At 51.0% G+C, this 21298-nt stretch overlaps 1 protein-coding gene across 2 annotated transcripts in view; it reads left to right on the forward strand.

Moving 5' to 3' along the window:
- The first annotated feature begins 5233 nt into the window (after positions 1-5233).
- Positions 5234-21298, forward strand: part of Chst11 (carbohydrate sulfotransferase 11) — a 225221-nt gene continuing 209156 nt past the window's right edge. Inside the window, exon 1 of one of the 2 annotated variants that reach the window (XM_047550334.1) lies at positions 5234-5868. In XM_047550334.1, coding sequence (XP_047406290.1) covers positions 5751-5868 — 118 coding nt within the window. In that variant the 5' untranslated portion in view covers positions 5234-5750. The remainder of the gene's footprint in view (positions 5869-21298) is intronic. The other variant, XM_047550335.1, reaches the window with a different exon arrangement.

Consider the following 21298-nt stretch of genomic DNA (forward strand, 5'->3'; position numbering starts at 1 on the left):
GAGGCTGAGGCAGGAGGATCAGGCCAAGTTGGATCCTTGGCCACTTGGCAAGACCCTGTCTTGAAATGGAAAATAGAATGGAGGTATAGCTTAGTGGTAAAGCACTCCTGAGTTCATTCCCCAGTATCAAAAAAAGAAGAAAAAGGAAAAAACTCTGAACTTCGCTGACCCTTTCAATGTGTACTTACTGCCTTTGTATTGTTTCTACAAGGAGCTACACATGGAGGAGGAGCATCGTAAGGTCTCAGGTACTCAGAGGTTCTCAGAGGCCTACTCTGGCCCTGGCACCAAGTCACGGGAGGCCCTCTTGGACTTGCATCAGTCACAACAGTCATCCCAAGGCATCTGCTGGGCTCTGTCTTTGAAGCTGCTTCAGGTCAGTGGTTCTGCAACTTCTGTGCTCAGGACACTGGAATCTCTGGTGACGCGAGGGCCACTGTGCCAGGGGAAGCTGGAACCTCCCAGGGCACAGCGCAGGGAAGACACAGCTCCTCCCTCCCCAAGTCCCCCAAAGCCCTCCTTTCCCTGGTATGATCTCTTCTGTAGTTTAAATTTTTTCTCCCCTAAAGCCGTTTTGAAATCCCTCAGGCAAGGAAGCCCAAAGCTGCCTGGAATGAGGGAGAGTGGAGAAGTGACAAATAGGAGAACAAGTACAAACAGACCAGGAAGGTCAAGTGCCAGGAAGGTCAAAGTGCCAGGAAGGTCAAGTGCTAAGAAGGTCAAAATGCGTTCCAAGATGCTCACGTCAGGGCTGGGCGGCGGGGACAGGCAGCGTCCTGGACAGCAGATCAGGTAGGGGCTGGTCAGAGGGCACGTGCACAGTGACCTGCAGGGAGGAAAGAAGAAAACACAGCAAGGGGACCAGACAGCCCCTGAGTGCCCCGTCATCCTCCCCGGTGTCCAGCAAGGCAGCTCTGGCCACCTTCATTTTTTGGTGCCGAGAGTGGGAATCAGAGAGGTGAAATGACGTGCCTCAGGGACCCACAGCCCACCTGGTCCATCGGGCCCTCCGCAGACGGTCTGCACGGGAGGCGAAGAGCAGGACCTGGGGCACCGCTGGCGCCTGGCTCCCGGATTTGGGACTTTGGGTAAGCCAACGCCAGCGGTGTGCTCCCTGGGCGGTGATGTCACCTCCTTTGTCTACCTCAGTTTCCTCTTCTGTAAAAGGAGGCCCAGGATGGCCTTCATAAGGAGGCCTGGGGTTAGGGGAAGTGCCATGTGCTGACCAGAGAGAGGAGGCTCCCACTGGGATGGCGCTGAGAGAGGGGGCACTGGGGTGGGCAGGGGCCCGAGGTTGTCCGATGGGAGCTGCAGCTCCTGGAGTCTCTAGCCAGAGTTTAGGAGCTGACCAGGGGCCACGTTCAGAGCTAGCTGGGAGGGCCGAGCAGCCGGAGACCTGGTTTCTGGGCTGTGTGTGGAGATGGGGCATTTGGGCAGGGCCTGAGCGCCCAGCAGACACCGTCCTTGACCAGGGACAAAGAGGGGTCTCTGGGGGCTTACACAGGGGAGGAGACAAGACAGCACCAGAAAATGAGGCAGGGGCTGGGGCTGGGGCTCAGTGGTGGAGCGCTTGCCTGGCGTGCGTGAGGCCCTGGGTTTGATTCTTAGCACCGCATATAAATGGGTAAATAGAATTCAGACCTGTCAACATCTAAAAAATATTTAAAAAGTAAATAAAATGAGGCAGAATAATGTGGGTATTTTCCCTTCGTCTTCTCCTCCCATCTTCCCTCCCTTCCTCCCCCTCCTTCCTTCCTCTCCCCGCTTCCTTTCTTCCCTGTCTTTCCTCTTTCCTCTGCATTTCCCTCTCCCCTTCCTCTTTTTCCTTCCTCCCTCTCTCTGTCCCTCTTCCGTCCCTTCCTGGCTCCTTTCTTCTTCCCCGCCTGTTCTGAAAAGCCTTTTCTCAGTGACCCACTTGTGTATCTGCGGTTTACCTACCTGTAGAAAATTTGGGCCCGAGATCTCCGCACGCTGTAGGCAAATGGTTTTTAATTCAACTCCACAAATATTGACTGTGCCCTGGTTAACTGAGCGCACTTTGTGCTAGAGGTGCAAATGGGCAGAGTGAGTCCTCAGAGGAGCCAGCGAGGGGCCCCGGCTGATGTTGGCACAAGACGCATCCCCCCTCCTCCCCAAGGATGCTAGAGAGCTCTCTGTCCACCAAGGACCCTGGGCCCATTTTGCTCTCATACGAAGTGCAGGAAGGGGCAGCGCTGCCAATTTCACAAGATCTTAACAAGACGGTGCATTGTAGGTGTAGTCTACAGGAATGAGGTCAAGTTCAGCCTGCAGGGATCCAAGTGGCTCTGTAAATATCGGTCCTTTCACTGCACATAAACTGGAATTCTGATTTTTCCATCTTTCTTCCTGTCATATTTACAAGATTTAGAAGGTCTTCAACGGACATAGGTTTCTCTTCAACATACTTGCCAGGTTCCAATAGGCAGGCCCCGGCCTATTTGGAATGGTGTTGGATTTGGAGAGTAAACTGAGCAAGCCAGTTCCCACTCTGAGCCTGTGCCGGCTGCGGAAGCTCTCAGGGCGAAGAAAATGAATTTTAGAAAAATAAGGGAAGTAGGATTTAAAAAGTGACCAGGGGATGCAACCAGAGACACTGCTGTCCAAGGACTTCACGCTCATTACAGGACCGCATTTCCTGGTGGAGTTTTGATGCTGAGCAGCCCTATGACAGGTCCAGGTCAGTCAGTGATGAACAGAAGCCACAAGCACCCCTTGAGGGATGGATGGCTTGTTTGGGGGAGACCTCCTAGCATCCCTCGCCACCAGCCTTCAACCAGCGTCTTCCCAGGCAGCTGCTTTTCCCTATCTGTGCGAAATGCCTCAGGTGCAGCCCCTCTGACCTCCCGCAGTGGACACGTAGGGATGCTGACCCTGGCTGCTTTGGGTCACTGAAATTGGGGCTGGTTATGACAGCATGACTTTGCCTATCCTGACTAGTACATTGGGAAAACAAAAAAACCTGATTTTGGAGATCCTTCCATCTCCTCAATGTTCAAAATATAAAAACTCTTTTCTTCTCAGTCTTACTAGTTCTCACTACCCTTTATCTTGTCCATATTTATTATGTAGCATGAATAAAAGGTGTAACAAAGTTTTGTTCGTCGAGCCAGTTTCCAGTGCCAGGAGGGAGATAAGACACTTCCCCTCTTTCCCCCAGTGTGCCAAGTACAAGAGGTCACAGGTCATTATCACTGGTCATTATACACTTCAGAGGTGGTCTAGCTTAACTTTCTAGCCCAAGAGGGCATCACCTCTCCATCTCTGATTTTTTTCTGCCCAACATGTGCCAGTCATCATGCTGGGCACTAGAGACAGATAGAGAAGAAGAAAATTTGGTCCTCAGAAAACAGCTTAGCATAATGGGGTATAGTAGTGACCCAAGAGGAGTTTGGACCTAGTGCTCCCAACACAGAGGAGGAGAGAGGCAATTTCAGGTTAGAAATCAGAGGAGACTTGGGAAGGGGTGGGAGATTTCCCATTAGAGAATTCCCCTTCCTGTAGGTGAGGGCCAATTCTAGATTGTGAGACTACAAAAGCTGATGCCACCAATGGTCCGCCCTCCTCTTCCAGCACACGGCCCAGCACAACCCTCCAGGATCCACAGGGACTTCGACTCTGACCTTTCCCTTGGCCCCGAGACTCCCCGATGGCCTCATGTGTGTCTAGGCGTTTGTATGCTTGTCACTCTGACTCATGCCCTGGGAAGTGAAAGGCCGATTGGGTGACCTGGCAGCAAACCCCTTCCCCTCTGCTCTGTCACACCAGAAGTTAAATAAGAGCCTGGCATTCCGGCTGAGCCTTCCTGCATGTGCTCACGCAGCCAGGCCCTTGCAAGGGTGATGTAGGCTAAGCTCCCATCTCCACCCTCCTTTGGGGGAATCACTGGAGAGTGACTTGTTCAGCTTGGAGGCCTTTAGCAAGCAACTCATTCACAAGTGAGTACAAATTAATACAAACTGGCATAAATATTGTGCTGGAATTAACTGTCTTCTGTCATTAAAGGCAAGGCTGCCGAGTTGGTTACTTCTGCCATGCACTGGCTGGAGAGGAACTTTGGGGGAAGGGAACTGAGGTTTCAGAGGTGTTTTCACTGTGGAACCAGACTGCAAGCTGGGTCTTGGGCAAATCAAGGGGAGGATGAGGTCCATTACATTCAGATTCAGTGAGAATGCACCAAATGTCTATTTTGTGATAGGCATTGAAAGACACATTGTCTTATCTCATTATTGAGTTACTAGTACTGTAATAATGACTTGATGATAAGGCCCTAAAGTTAGTCTTTACAGTAATAGCTTTTTTTTTTTTTTTTTTTTTTTTTTTTCCTGGTATAAAAGTGATCTCGACACTATTTGCTTGGGTCTGCTTTATTGATTGCCAAACAACCTAAATGCATGGAACTGAACATTTTCAATCACTTTATGCAAGAAAGCACCGCCATCTTTCCATTTACCTGCCAATGCTAAGGCTGGCTTGGGGTTTTTCCAGCAGTTTGTTGGACTGGGATGATGGTGGCTTCAGCCTAGGGGCATCTTCTCACGTCCACCCCGCTAAGACTTTTGTGCACTTCGGATAATTTGGAGAAAGCACTACCCTTTGGGAAAACAGCTTTAAAGTCCCTTTTGCCTTTAGGGGCTGGGGTGAGGGTGTCAGAGACTCCAAAGTCCCAGGGGAAAACTCGGTTGTCGCCTGCCCACCCCGCGGAGCGCCCTGCGGTTCCCTAACCTTGACTTGGAGTCAGTCCTCTTTAACCCCTTTCCAAAACAATGCTCCAGCTGGGTTGTCGTTTGGAAGAAAAACGAAACCGCCGAGGTTTGATCGTCGCGAAAAGGGCGCTAGCTCCCGGGGGGTCTGGGGCAATTTGCTCGCTACGTCGTTCAGGGATTTAAATAACTGCGTGCCACCAGAAGCCCCCCTTCCCCCTCAGACGCCCAACCCGCTCGCCGCCACTTCCCTCTCCAAACGCTGGCGGGGGTGGGTGGCAGCACCGAGGCGATTTTATTCGTATTTTTTTCCTCCGGGTTTTGTCATGGAAACGCTGACACAACCTCCAGACGGCGGCCGAGCTCGGCCGGGGACTGAGGGCTTTTGGGACCCTGCGGGAGCGCGGCGCGCACTCCGGACTCCCCGGGAAACAGCTGGACGCGACCATGTCCCGGGCAGGGGCGGGGGGAGGCGGCGCTCCGCCCCGGCGCGGCCCCGCCCTCCTCGCCGCTCCGCAGGCTCCCTCCCCTCGCCGGGGGCTGCGAGTTGCATTTGGTAAAACCCAGCCCCGGAATATATAGATCATTGGAGCGCAATGAAGTAGCCTTTGGAGAGGAGGGAGGGGGCCCGTCCGACAGCCACAGCGGCCAGTGCAGCGCAGCGGCAGCGGCGGCGGCAGCACCATCGCCGCTCGCACCCCAGCCGCCCGGCCCGCGAGGAGGCAGCGGCGACCGCCGGAGCAAGCGGAGGAGGCGGCGGAGCGCGCGGAGAGGCGGGGAGGAGCAGCAGGGGCGCGCGGACGCTGGTCCACGCATCTCGGCACTTCCAGACCAACTCCGGCGCCTTCCACACCCCGGCCCCGGGCTGGGGGGCTCCAGAACCGCCGCGAAGCCACCCGAGCCTTCCCCCGAGAGCTGCCCAGCCCTGCCCTGCGCCTCCGGGGCTCCGGTCCGCGCGGCGGGGTCCCCGCTCCTGCGCCCCGGGCGCGCCTCGCGGACTCCCCGGTCCCTGCAGCCAGGACAAAAGCCATGAAGCCGGCGCTGCTGGAAGTGATGAGGATGAACAGAATTTGCCGGATGGTGCTGGCCACTTGCTTGGGATCCTTTATCCTGGTCATCTTCTATTTCCAAAGTATGTTGCACCCAGGTAGGGGGCGCGTTAGCGTGGTTTTGTTGGATATTTTCTTCTCTCTCGCGCTCTCGCTAGCTCGCCTCGCCTGGTTTCTTCCTCTTCCAACCTTACCTCTTTCCCCTCGGCCTCTTCGGGGCTCCCTGCTGCCCGGATCCGCCCGGGTTACCGAATTGGGATGGGGAGGAGGACAGAAGGTGTGCTTCTTCCTCTTCTTCATCCCGGCTGCAGGCTGGAGGAAGGCACCAGGAAGGGTGTAGTGGTTTTCCCCCCTTCTTTCTTTTCTTTTTCTTTGTGTCTCTTGCCTGTCTGCGAGGTAGCAGGGAAAGGTAGAGGTTGTGGGAAGCTGCCAGGGGGTTAGTTTGAAGAGAATGAAACTCGGTCCCTGGTCTGCCGAGGTCTGAGGATGAAAGAGGCGCCCAGAGCTAGCGCTCTGAGCCCGGGCGCGCTGCCTCTTCCTGGTTGGGGACCCTGGGGGCGAACGGAGCGCGCCCCAGCGAGGTTGCGAGTCCCTGCAGCCGACTAGGCAGCCTGAGGCTCAACTCCCACGTGTCCTGGGCTCGGCAGCGCTGCGCAGGTCGCGGGGAGAGGCTGGGTTCCCGGAGCTGCTCTCCATCAGGCGCCGGCCTTTAGCAAAACACCCTAGGGTCCTGCTCCGCATTGACCTTGCGTCTGGTACCCTGGGTCCTGGCTCACCCCTTCTGCACCCCCAGACCCTGACTGGGGACTCAGAGCTCCTGGATCACGCCTTGGCCACAGTTTTGGAGGAAACTTTGGCCAGGTCCTGGGCGGATCGTCAGGTTGCATCTCCCTCTTCCTGGGTTCTTAGCACCCGGGGTCCCCTCCGCGGTGTGGGAAAGAACCCCTTTCTCGGTGCTCCCTCCTGGCTTAGGCAAAGTTCCAAATCTGGCATCTACACTGGGAGAGGAATAAACGCTGCTCGCTGCTTCTTAGGAGGGCCAGAAGGAAAGTTTCAGACCAGAGGGAGAGGGGTCGCCCGGCGTCCTCGAGCGCTGTGGCCAAGACTTGGCTGCTGGGCTCCGAAGCCCAACAGGTAGAACCTTCCCAGAAGCCGCCTGGGGTATGCGGCTCTCCCCGCCAAGCCTTAGTCCCTGCGCCGCCGCCTCCTCATTTGTCACCTCTTAACAGATCCCTGCCAGGCCACCTTGGCTCCGAAAATCATTTTTAATGCCTCCGAGTTGCCTTTCCCCGTGTAGTAACAAAGATTTGCTTTTCTAATTGCGAGGAGTAGGGAGAGGGAAACACATTTCTTTCCAGGGAAATGGGGTTGGTGGTTTTCATTTTGCACCCCCCTTCTCCCTTCAGTGTGTATCTAACACTTGCAGCAAACGCAGCCCTGAATTCGTCAAGCCTGCGCCTTGGTGGATGGCCGAGGAATAAAGCTGTTCTTTGCATCACAGGCGGGGTTGCCGCTGCAGGATTCCTTGACAGCCAGGGCACAGTGGGCCCCACTGCCCTGTTGGGCCTGGAGCGGTTGCTGAGGCGGCCTGGCTGCCAAGGATATGGTCCGACACTACCATGTGGAACCTCAGGACATCCGAGCCAGCCCTTGTAAAAGATGGCTTTTGTTTGCAGCTGGGTATTTTTAGTTTAATGTCAGCAAACTAGAGCGGTGTTTGTCTCCTCACCCAAACCTGTGGTTGTGGAACTTCTAAGGGAATTTAAAAATGGACCTTGCTCACATTCCCGTAGCCAGGCGGTGGTTGCAGCGGGCAGGACCAGACAGACGGGCATCACCAAGGGCCAAACTTCTGGGGCTGCTGGAGACCAGGCCAGATTCTCCCCAGAGGGTTAGAGGACAGGGTGGTGTGCAGACATAATGGGGCTCAAGCAGTTCAAACAAAGGGCCCGATGATTTATTCTAGACTGGAGAGATGTGTTCAGGCCCATTCAGGTTTTGCTGGGACTGAGCATGCCAGGTAATCCTCTGCAGAAACGCCTGAACAGGGATCAGTATCAGCCCCCAGCAGGAATGCACATTAGCTTCTCGCTACCTGGGAATTGTCCAGCCAAAATCCGTTTTCACGGATCCCGTGGGAGAATTGGGACATAACTTTCCAGCTAAAGATACTGGGAAGAAACTTTCGACTTGTAATTGGCTCTTTGCTAAAATTTCCAGCTCTAGTCAGAATATTTAGTTGACTTGGAAGTAGATGGAGCTCTTTTCCGTCTAGCCCGTTGGAACTTGCGACAGAACCTTTACTAAGCTTGAACTGGTCAGGAGCCTCTGTCTTTGATCCTGCCTGGCCCTTTACTTCCCTTTCTCGTCCCCTTTCCTCCCAAGAAATGACATTTGTTTATATATGTATTTATTTGGCATTTTTACAATTCGTATTTCTATAAGTATGCTTTTCAGATATTTCCCCCTAGTTCATAGCAAATACTACTTTCAAAACATTCTCTTAAATGGAAACCATACAGTTAATTCAAAAGGTCTTTCTTATTTAAAATTACATATAGTTTAACAAAAATTCCACCTCAACAGTTAGTTTATTATTACATGGGACATGAAAAATGCAAACATGCTTTAAAACATTTTGGAGGGGTTCATTTTGTTAAAGTACACTTTTGATGACAACGGATGCTATATCTTTTTTCCTATGACTTTGAGTTTTGTGGTGCTGGGACTTGAACCCAGGACCTCCTGCATGCTAGGCAAGGGCTCTGCCACGGAGCTACATCCTCAGCCCTTTTTATTTTATTTTATTTTGAGACAGGCTCTGACTAAGTTGCCCAGGCTGGCCTCGAACTTGCCATCCTCCTGCCTCAGCCTCCCTAGTGCCTGGGATTACATGCGTGTGCCACTGTGCCTGACTTGAATTTCTTTAAAAGTGTACGTGATTTTTGCATCTCTGAAGACTCTTGGGATGAGGATAGCTGATGCTGTAGCCGGGCTTTGCAGTTTGAGTCACTCCAGGTTACCCTGGGAGAGGCATTAGGGACCACAGCATAGTACAGATTGTCTTGCTAAAAATTTGGAGCCCTCTGGCAGGAGTTCTAGATGTGAGCTAGAAAAATAGTATTATGAAAGAAATGGACTCCGGTCTTCTCTGGTGGCTGGAGGGGAGGAGGAGGAGGAACAATAAAAGACAGCTGGCAGGGGCTGGCAGTCTTTCCCTCCTCTTCTAATCTGGGGGCCATTGTCTTTTGTACTTTTCTAATTCATAAGCTTGAGTAATTCATGAATTTGAGTAATCGGCCTTCAGTTAGTGGAGGGTTTAGAGAAATGGGCCTTGTCAGGCAGTTTTCTTTAGAAGTCTTTGACCCTCTGAGTTAATAGTCCTTATTAAGACTATTGTTTTAGGCAGGGACCACATTTCAGGCTCATTCTAATCCTGATGTTTTACACAGCGCCTGACACAGGGTAGAATCTCCATAAAATCTTTGTTGCCTGAATGCATGTTGAAGTCTAGAAGTCTAGAAACAGACCCATGTCGCCAGTTTCCAGGAAGGTGACTTCAAGTCTTGCCAAGAACGCCTGGCCAGTAACTTTGGCTCTGTCAGTGGGGACACTTCCCTGCCTTCCTGGACTCTGAGTTCCCCTGAGACTTAGACCCAGCTGAAGCTTATCTGGTTCCAGAAATTTAGGCCACTAAATTTGCTGCCCCCAAGGTGTCAGGCAGAGAAGGCACAGCTGTGTGTGTCCTGGATGCCGAGGAAGGCTGGCCTCTTTTAGCCACTGACCTGAAGACATCCATGCTCAGGACAGGCACCGTGCAGGTGTGAACCACTCCCAGAGCGAGTGAGATGAAGCACATACCTGTGGTTTCTGCACACATTTCAGTCCCTCCGTGAATGCATCTGTGGAAGTTCATCCCCTTACATTAAAATGTCTCACATACCTGCAGCAGGCTCAGGCTTTGATGGAGCCGTGTCAGGAGGTGCACGGGGAGAGGCCTCCAGGCTGCATTTGTGCTGAACCCCCCCCAACACCCTCCCATTGTGCTGCCGGGTAGGATTGTGGTCTTTGTTTGAAAGCTACTGTTTGTAGAAGAGAAACCTGCCAGGAGAAAGGCTTTTCTCTCTCCCTCTCCTCTCTCTTTTTTTTTCCTTTTGCATTATATTTGCTTTCAATGTCACCTGGGATTTCTTTGCCATGGTTGAATGTATTGAAAGAGCAGTCTTTCTTTAAAGACTTCTCGGGTTACCTCCTTGTAGTTTCATTTGACCAGGTTGAATATAAAATGCAGTTGGTATTAAACTTTTAATCTAATTATAAACATAATGGGCTCATCTTTGAAACTGTGGGATTCCAGAAAATAAGCAATCATCCATTGTTTTATCACTCAGAGGCAAACTGGCACTTTTTCTCTCCTTGATGGGATGGATATACAGGTGAACAGCCCTAATCAGAAAATATGGAATTCAAGATGCCACAAAATCTGAAACTTTTTGAGAGTTGACATGGAAAATTCCACACCTGACCTCATGTAATGGGTCCCCTTTGAAACACAAATGCACTCAAAATATTGTATAAAGTTACCTTCAGGCTGTGTGTGTATATGAAACATAAATGAATTTTATGTTTATAGTTGGGTCTGATTCTCCAAGATATCTCATTATGCATATGCAGATATTCCAAAAATCTGAAAAAAAAAATCCCCAAATTTTCTGGCCCTGCACATTTCAGATAAGGGCTATATAACCTATATATATTTTAAAATATTTGAAATGGCGTCATGCATTTTGTACCTTGATTGATAAAATATATTTTAGATAAACACATCATTAGGGCAACTGGTTATTAAGTTTGAAGACAGTATGTTTAGCCACAACCTTTTAAATTCAAACCTGTGTGTGTCTCTGTCCCCACCCACCCCTTTGTAGGATGTCACTCCAGGATCTTTTTGTTCTTGTTATTGTTTTTGCACACACTTAATTTTATATTAGAGAATCTTTTTGCTTAGGCACAGAATGATTTGGAGTCCTAGCAATACACCAGGACTGTTTTTGTGTTATCTGTCTGAAACTTCCTCTGGAAAGGTGTCGAGAGAATGTCCCATATGAGATCATTCTTTTTTTTTTAAACATATGAGAAGACATTTTGTTATTATTATTTTGCATATAACATATTAGTAAATACACCAGATTGCATTTTCTCAAATTGCAAATTTGCAATTTGAGACCATTCTTTATGAGTCCTGAAAACAGCGGTAAATAACTGAACTGAAAGATAAGACATCCTCCTTCTGGGGTCTCCCCTTGGCGGTTTAACGTTTGTGCCTCCAGGGGAGGTTTTCTTAGTGGCGCTGAGATGAGATAGGGTCGCTTAGGCAATTTCCTTTGACTGTTATAGCTACCGTTGGCTCCATTTCATTGTATTCTGAAATAAGTAGGGTGATCGGGCACCTCAGGAGGGGAGGCTGGGGATTTGTGTGGGATGGGAGTGGGGGACAAGGGGACCTGTCCTCCTGCAGAGGCAGCCGCCGTTTCTAGGTGGCTGGTTGAAGATCATTTTGCTTATGATTGGCGGAGCACAGACATTTAAAAACAGGAAATCAAAGGCTTACAAGCTCAGGCACCACCCTTTCCCTCTTAAACCCACCAAGGGACAGACCTGGTCTTATACTGGAGGTCAAGTGACAAAGGTTCTCATGAAAGCCACGGCCAGCAGGCCTCTTTTTTAAGCGTTGATACAGAAAACCCAGAAGTCTTTGCTGGCACCTTCTTCTTTCCTTGGAGATTTTCTTTTGAATCTTGGGACCCCGTCTTTATAAGAAATCAAGGGGCAGACAGTTCTTCCTATGAGATCATTGAGCAACTGAGCCGTCAATTAGGCTTTCCTGGAGCTTGTAATTCGATGCACCTCAGATCCGAAGTGGCTGATGGAAGCTTATAAGCCGAGTTTCTGCGCCAGGCATTGGTCTAGGCCCTGGGGATACCTCGCGCTCCTCTGTCCTGTGGAACTTGCTTTCTCCGCGGGTCAGTCCTCTTATTGGTCTCTCAGATGGTCTTAAGGAAACACAAAGCAGGAAAGAGTCGAGGGATGTGAGAGGCACGGGCTGTGGTCCAATAGAGAGGTCATTAGGAATGTCATTGATAAGATGACACTGGAGAGCAGAGACCTGCCGGAAGTGAAGGAGCCGGCCATGTGTCCTTTCCGGTAAGGGTGTTCCAGGCCAAGAGCTGCCCAAGGCCAAGTCTTGGTCCCTGAGTGAAAGAAAACATCCCTGGCAAGGAGGTCAGAGTACCTGGAGCAGCGGAAGGGAGGGAGACCACGAGGTGGGGTGGGTGACCATGTGGTCTTGGCCCCGGGGACTCTGAGCAGAGGGCTCGCGGGAGAGGGGCACGGAGCAAGGTGAGGGGGGGAAGCAGGGCTGCAAACGTGTCTCCTACTTGCACGCCTGTGTGAGCTCTTCTGCTTACGCGCCTGCATGAGGCCTCCTGTTTGCACACTTGTGTGTCGGGGACTCCCATAGTGCTCTTGGTTGAATGTTCGCCATGTAAAACTCTCCCCACCCCCAAACTAGACCAGCTTCATTTTCAGTTTTTAAAGCAGCAACATACAAATCAGAAAAAGAGATTTAAGACCCATTTTAACTGAGTTTGCTCGGGGACATTCTTCAGCTCTTCAGGGTACAATCTGTGGACTAGAAACAGCCCTAAACAGCAGTGGGTGTGTGTTGACACTGGATAAGGACATGGAGGTTAGATGGGTCTGTGATTTGGGAGTGAAGGACCTGGGTGCTTGTCGGTGTCCCCACTACCTGTCCTCATGCATGCCTGTTTTGTGACACACATATTTTCACATTTTATTAGTGACATTTGACTGTGTTGTGGTCGATGGCATCTTTGCAGCATGCTGACCTTTAATGAGCAGCCTTTTTCTTTCTTAGTGAGTGGGATGTAAAAGAGCGTGTGTCTGACTGGTTGGTGTCTTCCGAGGCCACCCTGCAGATTGTGGGTACCTTTTGTTACCCGTGGTGTACTCTGTAACCTCAGGCAGGCGATAAAATAAAGGCACCCCTTCCAGGGCTCTCCTGGTCAGCCTGGTCACTGCTGCTTAAGCAGGCCGGCCGCTGGGGTCTCTGCACGTGGCTTGTCCCTTTTCAGAGCTGTGAGGCTTGTAGTTAGTATCTCTCTTTGATTAATGATGAGGTTGGTTTAGAGTCAGAAAGGGAAAGGAAGGAAATAAGTTATTTACCTAGGGCCTTCAACCTGAAAATTCAAATAGAAATAGACACAGAAATTTCCTGGAGGAAAAAAAATCTACCCATGTGGATTTTTTCTTTCTTTCTTTCTTTTTTTTTTTAAGGCTACTGAGCTGTCGCAGCCTTCAGCATTTCTTGGTCCTTTCAGAAACAGTACAGTTCCTTGCTTGTATGTCTTCCCCCTTGGACTCAGCAGGGCGTGGATCCTGTCCTGATCATCCTTCCTGACCCTGAGCCTAGCCCAGGGGGCTCAGGGAACATTCACAGAGTGAACTGGTGAATGTCAAAGCCATTCCTTCCAACCCATCTCCACCAGCCCAGAGGGAGGAGCCGCCGCTGGGTGGTCAGACCCAACCGCTTCTGCTGTGGTCCGGTCTGTTTGTCCCCCAAACCGCCCTGCTCCCGTCCTGGATAGCACAAGGCAGGCAACAGTAAGCAGCCCAGGTATTTTAAGCAGCAAGGACCTGACTGAAGGGCATTTTGTGCTTCTGGAGTTGTGGCAGGGCTGGAGACTGGGGATACCCAGAGTGACCTGCAGCCAACAGGAGCGGTGTTTGTAATCATTTGTAAATGGGTGTGTTTGGGCATGGGTGCTGCTGCCTCTCACACTGGGCCTGGGACTATGTACTGAGTTCAAGAAGAAACCAGTGACCGAGCTGGAGAGTGGGCCTTGTAATGCTCTTACGAAAACCCCTGGTGTCCCTCTTCACTGTATTGACCAGCAGCAGAACAGCCCCTCAGACAGGAAGGTGGCCTCTGCTTCGTGTCTGCTTTCTGCATTTTGAATGAGTGCTCTTTGCAGGGGGACCGAGTTCATATCCAGAACCTTCGCTTCCAATGAGCATGGGAAATACAACTTTTCCATGGCCAGCCTCTGCAGTGTGGAAAGCTTTCTAGAAAGAGGAGAATGAGTAATGAGCACCAACATACCCTGTTGGTAAAACACACCCCAGGAGCCACGTCCAGTTATGTTTCGTTTATAAATAATCAATACACGTTGCTACTACCATTATCTAACCATGTGGGACGGGACCCTCGCAACCATGGTGACTGGAGATCCATGTGTTCATTATCTTCTGGATAATTCTGTGGGTTGACCCTTTATCTGTGGTCCTTTTTACCTTGTAATGTGACCCAGGAAGACCTGCTGGTCTCGTGGCCAGCATTGTGAGCATTATCTCCCGACTGTGGTTTCCCGGCAGCGACCCTTTGGGCCTTTGTTACATTTCTTAGTTTTAGGATAGTTAAAGCAGCTCTCACGGTCTGCAAGTTTACTTAAGATTCAATTTCATGGCGACCCACTGAGTGCAGGTGGATTATGGAGGTGGCTTCTGTTGTCCGGGCTCTGCGGTTTCCCATCTGGTCCCTCAGGTGGCCTTGCCTGAGTGTTGCGGCACATGACCCGTGACCTGAGTGACAGGTGAGATGGGGTGCTTCTGACAGTGTTCATAACATTACTTCAGTTTCATTTTTTTTAACATCTGCATATATGGATTTATTTTAAGGAATTTCCCAGGCAGTTATGAAGCTGGCAAGTCCTCAATCTGCAGGGCGACCATTAAGCTGGAGGCCCAGAAAGAGCCAATGTCGCAATGCGAGTCCAGAGACCATCTGCTAGCAGAACCCCTTTTTGCTCAGGGAGGGAGGGCAATCCTTAGTTCTATTCAGACTTTCAACTTGTTGGATGAGGTCCTTCCGCCTTCATTTTTTTTTTTTTTTCGATTAAATAAAAACAGAAGGCCTCATGGTTCCTTCCCAGACCCCTCTGAGGTCCAGCGTCCCCTGGACTTTGGAATCCCAGGTCTAGACTTGTCTTGATGTCATCAGTTGCCGTCAGACCTGCCCTAGTCAACGTTGGGCAAAGGTGCAGTATTAAGCAGCCGTGAGCCGCTGGTGGGGATTAGTGTGGCTTTAGATGAGCAGCTCGGGAAGGGCTGCTGTCTCAGGTAGGTATGAATAGAGAGAAAGAAACAGGGTCACTGAAGTGTCTCAGCTCTTATTGTTCTCTGACTTGAGTAGTTTTCTTAAAAGCTTTGGGGGGAAACGCCCACAAAGTCAGCTCAGGTGGGATGGGCTAGTGACTGGGTTTCTGTTTGGAGCTGTGGACATCAGAGAATCCCAGAAGAGGGAAAACACAAAGACCCCTCCAAGGTGGCATTGTGCCCAGACCCTTGACAGTTTCTAATGGTTGACGCATTTTAACGTCATTGTGTGGGCTCGCTGGCCATGCTGGAAAGAGCATAGAGGGATCAGCTTTCAGGCCTTACTGTCCACTGTATGCATGGGACACCCTCCAAGATGTTCTTGGTGAATGCTTACTAAGCACTGGGCTCTGTTCTAGGTGCTGGGACAGGGACAAAAGAGACAAAAACCCACATCCTCATGGAACACCGTCTAATGGGGAAGACTGAATGACAGGCACATACTGCAGTCGTAGGGTAGCTTGATGGTGATAGTGTCATGGAGAGCACAATGAAGCAAGGAAGGGGCTGTGAGGTGGCAGTGTCACAGGAGGCCGTTGCAAGTTTCTTATTTATTTATTTATTATTTTGGTGCCAGGGATTGAACTCAGGGATCCTTAACCACAGAGCCACATCCCCAACCCTTTTAAAAATATTTTATTTAGAGACAGGATCTTGCTGAGTTGCTCAGGGCCTCACTAAGTGGCTGAGGCTGGCTTTGAACTTGCGATCCTCCTGCCTCAGCCTCCCAGCTTGCTGGGATTACAGGTGTGCACCACTGTCCAGTTTTAAATAGAGTGGTCAGGGAGGGTCTCTGGGAAAATGTGGCTTTAAAGATTGAAGGAGAAGAGGATATGCAGGGGATAAGCCAGTGAGTAATAAGGCCTTTTATTGGGTATTATTCAGTGAAGACTGCCTGGGGTCTGGCTTAATAGATGTCAGTCCTCACGGGACCTTTTGAGGTCCACACTGTTACTATCACCAGTTACTCAGAGTTTCTGATCACTCCAAGAGGAATTGATGGAATCAGAACTAAACCACGGTGGTCTGACCTTGTGTGTGTTGCTCTGAGCATCTAGTAGGGGCTCTCAATTGGGGGTCCTCTTGGCACCCACCCTAAGGATGGGAATTTAGCGCCAGGGTGGGACCTTTCTGTCCATCAGAGTCAACCCCCCAAGGGCCACCATATACGTCTTGAGAAGACCTCAGATCTCTGCTTAAACAGCATCTTGTCTTGTACCTGTTGTTCCCATGACTTGGGCAAGTGCCCGGCACATTGTAGGAGCTTAATAATTGATGGACTGAGCCTGAGTGCAAGTGACAGACTCACAGATTTGGCCTTCATTCGCCAAAGGAAAGTAGTATAATACTGCCTCTCCTGTGGGTGGCGGGGGGACTCGGGGTGACAGGAGGCCTTGGAAGCGCCTTCAGAGTGGCCGTCGGGACCCATACCGTTGTGCTGAGAATAGCTGTTCTGCGGTTCCTCATCCTGAGACTTTGACCTTTACGTGTTCAACGACGCTCTTGTACCTCATTCCAGAGCGTCTTCACCCATCCCACCTGTGTGTCCCACGCTGTGAGAGGCACTGAAAGTTTCCACCGGCCAGACTCCCAGGAAGCCCTGCTTTCCGGGTGTTCCAGGCCTCTGTCTGCCGTGCTAACTGGCCACTCCAACGCCAAGCCACCCCAAAGCCTCGCTCTGCCTCCATGGAGCATTTTCATGCAAGCAGAGTTTATATTTGGTGGAGAGAAAAAGTCAGCTTTGTGGTTTCATGCTGAATGCAAAGACCATAAGCTTTCTTCCCCCAATTATGCACATAATTACCCCTCAGGTTCCCATTCACTTTAAAAAGTGACACTTGAAAACTATAACAGCATAGGGACCAGCCAGTGCCATTTCTGAGGCTGTACTCTGAGGAGGATGGAGAAAAAGAGCTCTGGGTAATGGCAGCCCTCACGCCACCAGCAGTGGTCGGGTGGATTTGCATGGCTCCTTGCACAGGACAGAGCTGACGGGTCCTCACATCTGGGCCTGTTGTGTGCCTAGGAGGACCTTGTGGGTTCTTGCTCATGGGTCCATCACCCACTTCTTGACTGCAGGTGTCCCGCAGCTTCTCTGTGGAGGGCGTTCCTAATTGACCCTGCCGCCATCTTCACCAGGTCAAGTGCTGACATTTGTGAAAAGGTTCTGTGACCCTGTTGCAGGTGAGGCCCTCTATTCCTTGGCCTGAGGCAAAGGACAGCTGGACACAGTCTCTTCTGGCCTTTGTGCTTAACAGAGGGCTGGAGAGTCTTTGCTGATGGTGACACTTCCTTATAAGCGGAAGCGGTCTGCCATTTCAAGCTTGCACCGAACCAGGGGTTTAGACCATTGGTTCTCAGCTGGGGCTGGTTTTCCTTCTCCCACCATCTCTCCAATGTCTGGAGAGATTTTTGGTAGTCTCCTCTGGTGAGGGATTGCTACTGGCATCTGGTGAGTGGTGGCAGGGTGCTGCTGGACTTCCTACACTCCCCCGCCCCAACAAAGAACAATCCAGCTCAACATATCAGTAGTTGGGAAACCTTATTTAGACTCAGTATTTATCTGACACTTTCCTTAAAAATAATACTAGCAACAGTAGTCACTTACTAATTACTCACTACCAGACGATCTGTCGGCCACTGTCCTTGGATGATCACATTTGATCTCCCCCACAACCTCTTGAGGTTGGCATCCCGTTGTACAGATGAGGAGACCGAGTTTTCGAGAGGCCGTGGAGCTTGCCTACCCAGGAAATTGGAACAGGATCCAGGCTCAGGGATGACTGGCACCAAAGGCCGTGCTTTTCTTTCACTTCGCTGGTGTATTCTGTCAACTTGTTCTTGGTTTCAACTAATTAGGTCAAGAGGTAATTATTTTATTAGGGCCTGAGCTCCTCTGTGGCCTGGGTCCCCGGGCCATTCAGTGATAGCCTCGTCTCTTCTTACCCTGCACTCTATCCCTGGTGAGCTCGTCCCCTCCTGGGGCCAGGGCTGTCGTCTGCGTTCACGTGACCCTCATCTCTCTTCAGCTAGGCTGCGTCCTAAGGTCAGAGTCCAGTTCCTGCGTTGCCTTCATCCACCTTCTCTGGCTCAGAATGAGGGGCGCTGGCCTTCCTCTACGTCCCAGAGCTGCCTGTGCTGTCCCTCTCTGTTCCCGCCCGTGTGGTGTACGGGCTCCTTCAGGGCAGGGGCCCTACTTTGTTTCCCACCGTGTCCCAGCATGTGCGTAGTTGTCACTCAGGAAAGATTTGTAGAAAGAAAGCGTGTATCCATGCTGACCGCGGGCGGGCGGGTGTGGACTCTTCAGTATGAATTGGCTTTTCAATCTGATCCTGCAAGGAGCTGCCATGTAAAAGAACTGACAGTCGACCCTTTTGATGTCACAGCCCCAAAGCGAAGGAACAACTGCCAACACTGTGGCGATTGCCTCACCAGGGTGACGAGTGTGGCCCAGGAAGACATCTGCTGATTCGGTTGGCAGTGTGCGGGTCTCACACAGGACCCTTCTGGGGCGTCGCCGTCCAGTAGGAACACGTGGCCAACCACATCCATAACTGCGTTTTCTGGTGGCCTCATAGGAAGTAGCAAGAAGACACCGGCGGGATTAGTATCTGAACTATTTCCAATCAGTATCAAATTATTATCATATTCTTCTTTCTTTTTTGGTACTAAGTCTTCCAAAATCCATTGTGTATTTGACACCTACTCCGTTGGACTAGTCACATTTCTGTGGTTGCTCTGGGTGCTTTAGACTAGGGTGCGTGTGTTCCCACCCCCCACTTTTTTACAGGGGACACTGTCTCTCCTTTTTAGTTCCTCCTTTGAGAGGAATACTGACTCTTAGGACTCAGTGTGTGAATAGGAGATATGGTTGTGGAGTCGTGCATGTATGTCTGAGGTCGTGACAGGCTTCTAAGGCCTCTCCTGGCCACTGGCTCATCAGTGACCCCCTGAAGCTTGGCTTGAGATCCTAACAAGCTCCGCCCACCGACGAGGCCTGCAGATGACAGCAAGCTTTCAGGGAACTGCCTGTGGTTCTGAGCTCAGAAGGGTCATTCCTCCGGGTGGACAGCAGGCATCGCTGTCTTCTGGGGTCACGTGGGACTGGGGTTATAAAGAGAAACTGCAGAGGAGGCAGGGAGGGGGATGATGGTTTCCACCGTGGGTGTCGAGGACGCCTTCAAGGGGGGGGTGACATCCACCCTGGGCCCTGAAGGATGGGTGGCAGTTTGCTGGGGAACGTGGGGAGGGGCAGGAAACGCAGCCCAGGTGAGGCCGTGGCCAGAGCAGGGGAGCGAGGCGGTGGGGAGGGACGTCTGGGAACACTGGGGCCCGCGGGTCGAGAGGGGGTTGCTGCAGACCCCAGGGCTCTGAGCGCTCTCAAGTTTGAATCTTATTCTTGGGACTCGGGAGCCATAGAAGGCTTAGGGTCTCTTGTTTCTCAGACAATGACATTTAAGCTTAATTTGAACTCTCCTGTTTCATGAGAAAGGCAGAAGTTTTAAACTCACTTTCTCAGAATGAACTCGGGCCATTTTGGAGTAGTGTGTGTTATCGTTTGGGGCGGTGAGGTCATTCATGAGTGCACAGAGCGCACAGTGAGACAGGGCCCAAAGCACTCCAGGGTGGGATTCGAAACTCCGCTGTTTGCATCGCTCGTGCCAAAATTATAGGCCTCGGAGGTTCAGTTTCAGTCTCTTGGTTGCTAATGGTGCCCCCAGGTTCACCCTCCAAAGGCCCTGGAAGAAGTGGCAGGAGAAAGGGAGAGTGTGTCCCTCCTCCCAGGGAGGAGAAGTTCTGGTTTCAGTGTGAGCTGGGGGTGTATCTGGGCTCGGGTTGCAGCTGGGGGCTGACCCCCTAGGGGTGCACACTGCAGAGTGGGAATCAAGACCCAGGCACAGGGTGGCTGAGCTCGTTGTCCCCTGGAGAGACGCTGTGCTGTGCCTTCTCTGTATCAGAAGTCCTTGCAGGTTTAGCTGTGGGGGAGAGGAGGGGTTCACTGTCAGGCTCATACACAATATAAAAAGGCACTTCTGACTTTCAGGATCGCTTTTGGGGTCCCTTCTGGGGGCTGAGGGCCCCCTTCTTTTTCTCTGCTAGACAGCAGCACTTGGCTCTGAGCTGGTTTTCAAATGGGGGGTCTCATCACACCTTAGGCTGGTCCCCCATTTCCCCATTACCCACCCCTCCCCATCATCGGGAGACCCCTCCCCAAACAATAAAAACAGAAGTAACACAGTGTCATTGCGGATTGCAGCTGGTTTTTAAAGGGGGTGGTGCATGGACAGGTGAGCTGAAGAGGCTTCAGGTTTGTGCTTACGAACTTGGAAGGAGTTGGAGATGAGGGATCAGAAGGTCTAATTAAAGCAGGACTTATTATTGGGAGCCTCTGGGAAAGTATTGGAATGGAGATTATTTTGAAAATGGAAGAATTAGGCAGTGAAATCCTTTAAGAGCTGAAGTTTATTGTACAGAGGGCTCTCGGTGTAATTTTGCTGTTCAGAAATGGAAGTACAGAGGTTTGCAATCAGAAACCGAACAGATAATCTTTTAGTCGCTTGTAATAGAGGAGCTTTTGTTGGGAGAGTGTGAACCCCCATCCGAAACACAATTACGTGCTTAAAGATATTAGCCAGGGGGTTGTGGGTATCACCGGGCTGGGAACGGGTGGCCTCCTGCCTTGCAGGATAATCCGTTTCAACTCAGGCTGGGAGCGGCTTGGGCTCTTCCCTATGGGACACTGCAGAGAATCCTTTGCAGGCTTATGCTGTTTCCTGTGCCTGTAAAAGCAAATTGAGATTTAAAAAATAAATACAGGGTCTGATGGTAAGTGCCTTCCTGCAAATGAAATTCAGGGGATGGATGTGAAGGATGTTGTCATTGGAGAGTCACCGCGACATTCCTCCTCTGTTTTCATGGGAAGCAAGCAAGGAGTGGATTAAAGAGTTCAGCTCGCCAGCCTCTGTTATCAAACCCCGACAGGAAGGGGGTGCCCTTAAGTGGACAGGCCTAGGGGTGGGGTGACATCAGAGAACTTGTTCTTCTCTGGTGCTTCTCCCTTCTGGGAAACCCCCACGTCTAGCAAATTTGTAGTCGCTGGCAGTTTTCCAACTATGCTTGGCGCCCAGGGGGACCAGACAGATAACTCAAGGTCAGGGAGAGAAGTCCTTGGAAGGGTGGGGAGGTGCCCGTGACCTTACTCCCTCCAGACTGGCTGCTTGTTTATCTGTTTCATGTTTTGGGGTTCTGAGCAGAATTCTGTTAGAAGAAAGCATTTCAAGGCTAAACCCAATA

The sequence above is a fragment of the Sciurus carolinensis genome, chromosome 4 (genome assembly GCF_902686445.1).
Source record: "Sciurus carolinensis chromosome 4, mSciCar1.2, whole genome shotgun sequence".
Taxonomy (NCBI): domain Eukaryota; kingdom Metazoa; phylum Chordata; class Mammalia; order Rodentia; family Sciuridae; genus Sciurus; species Sciurus carolinensis.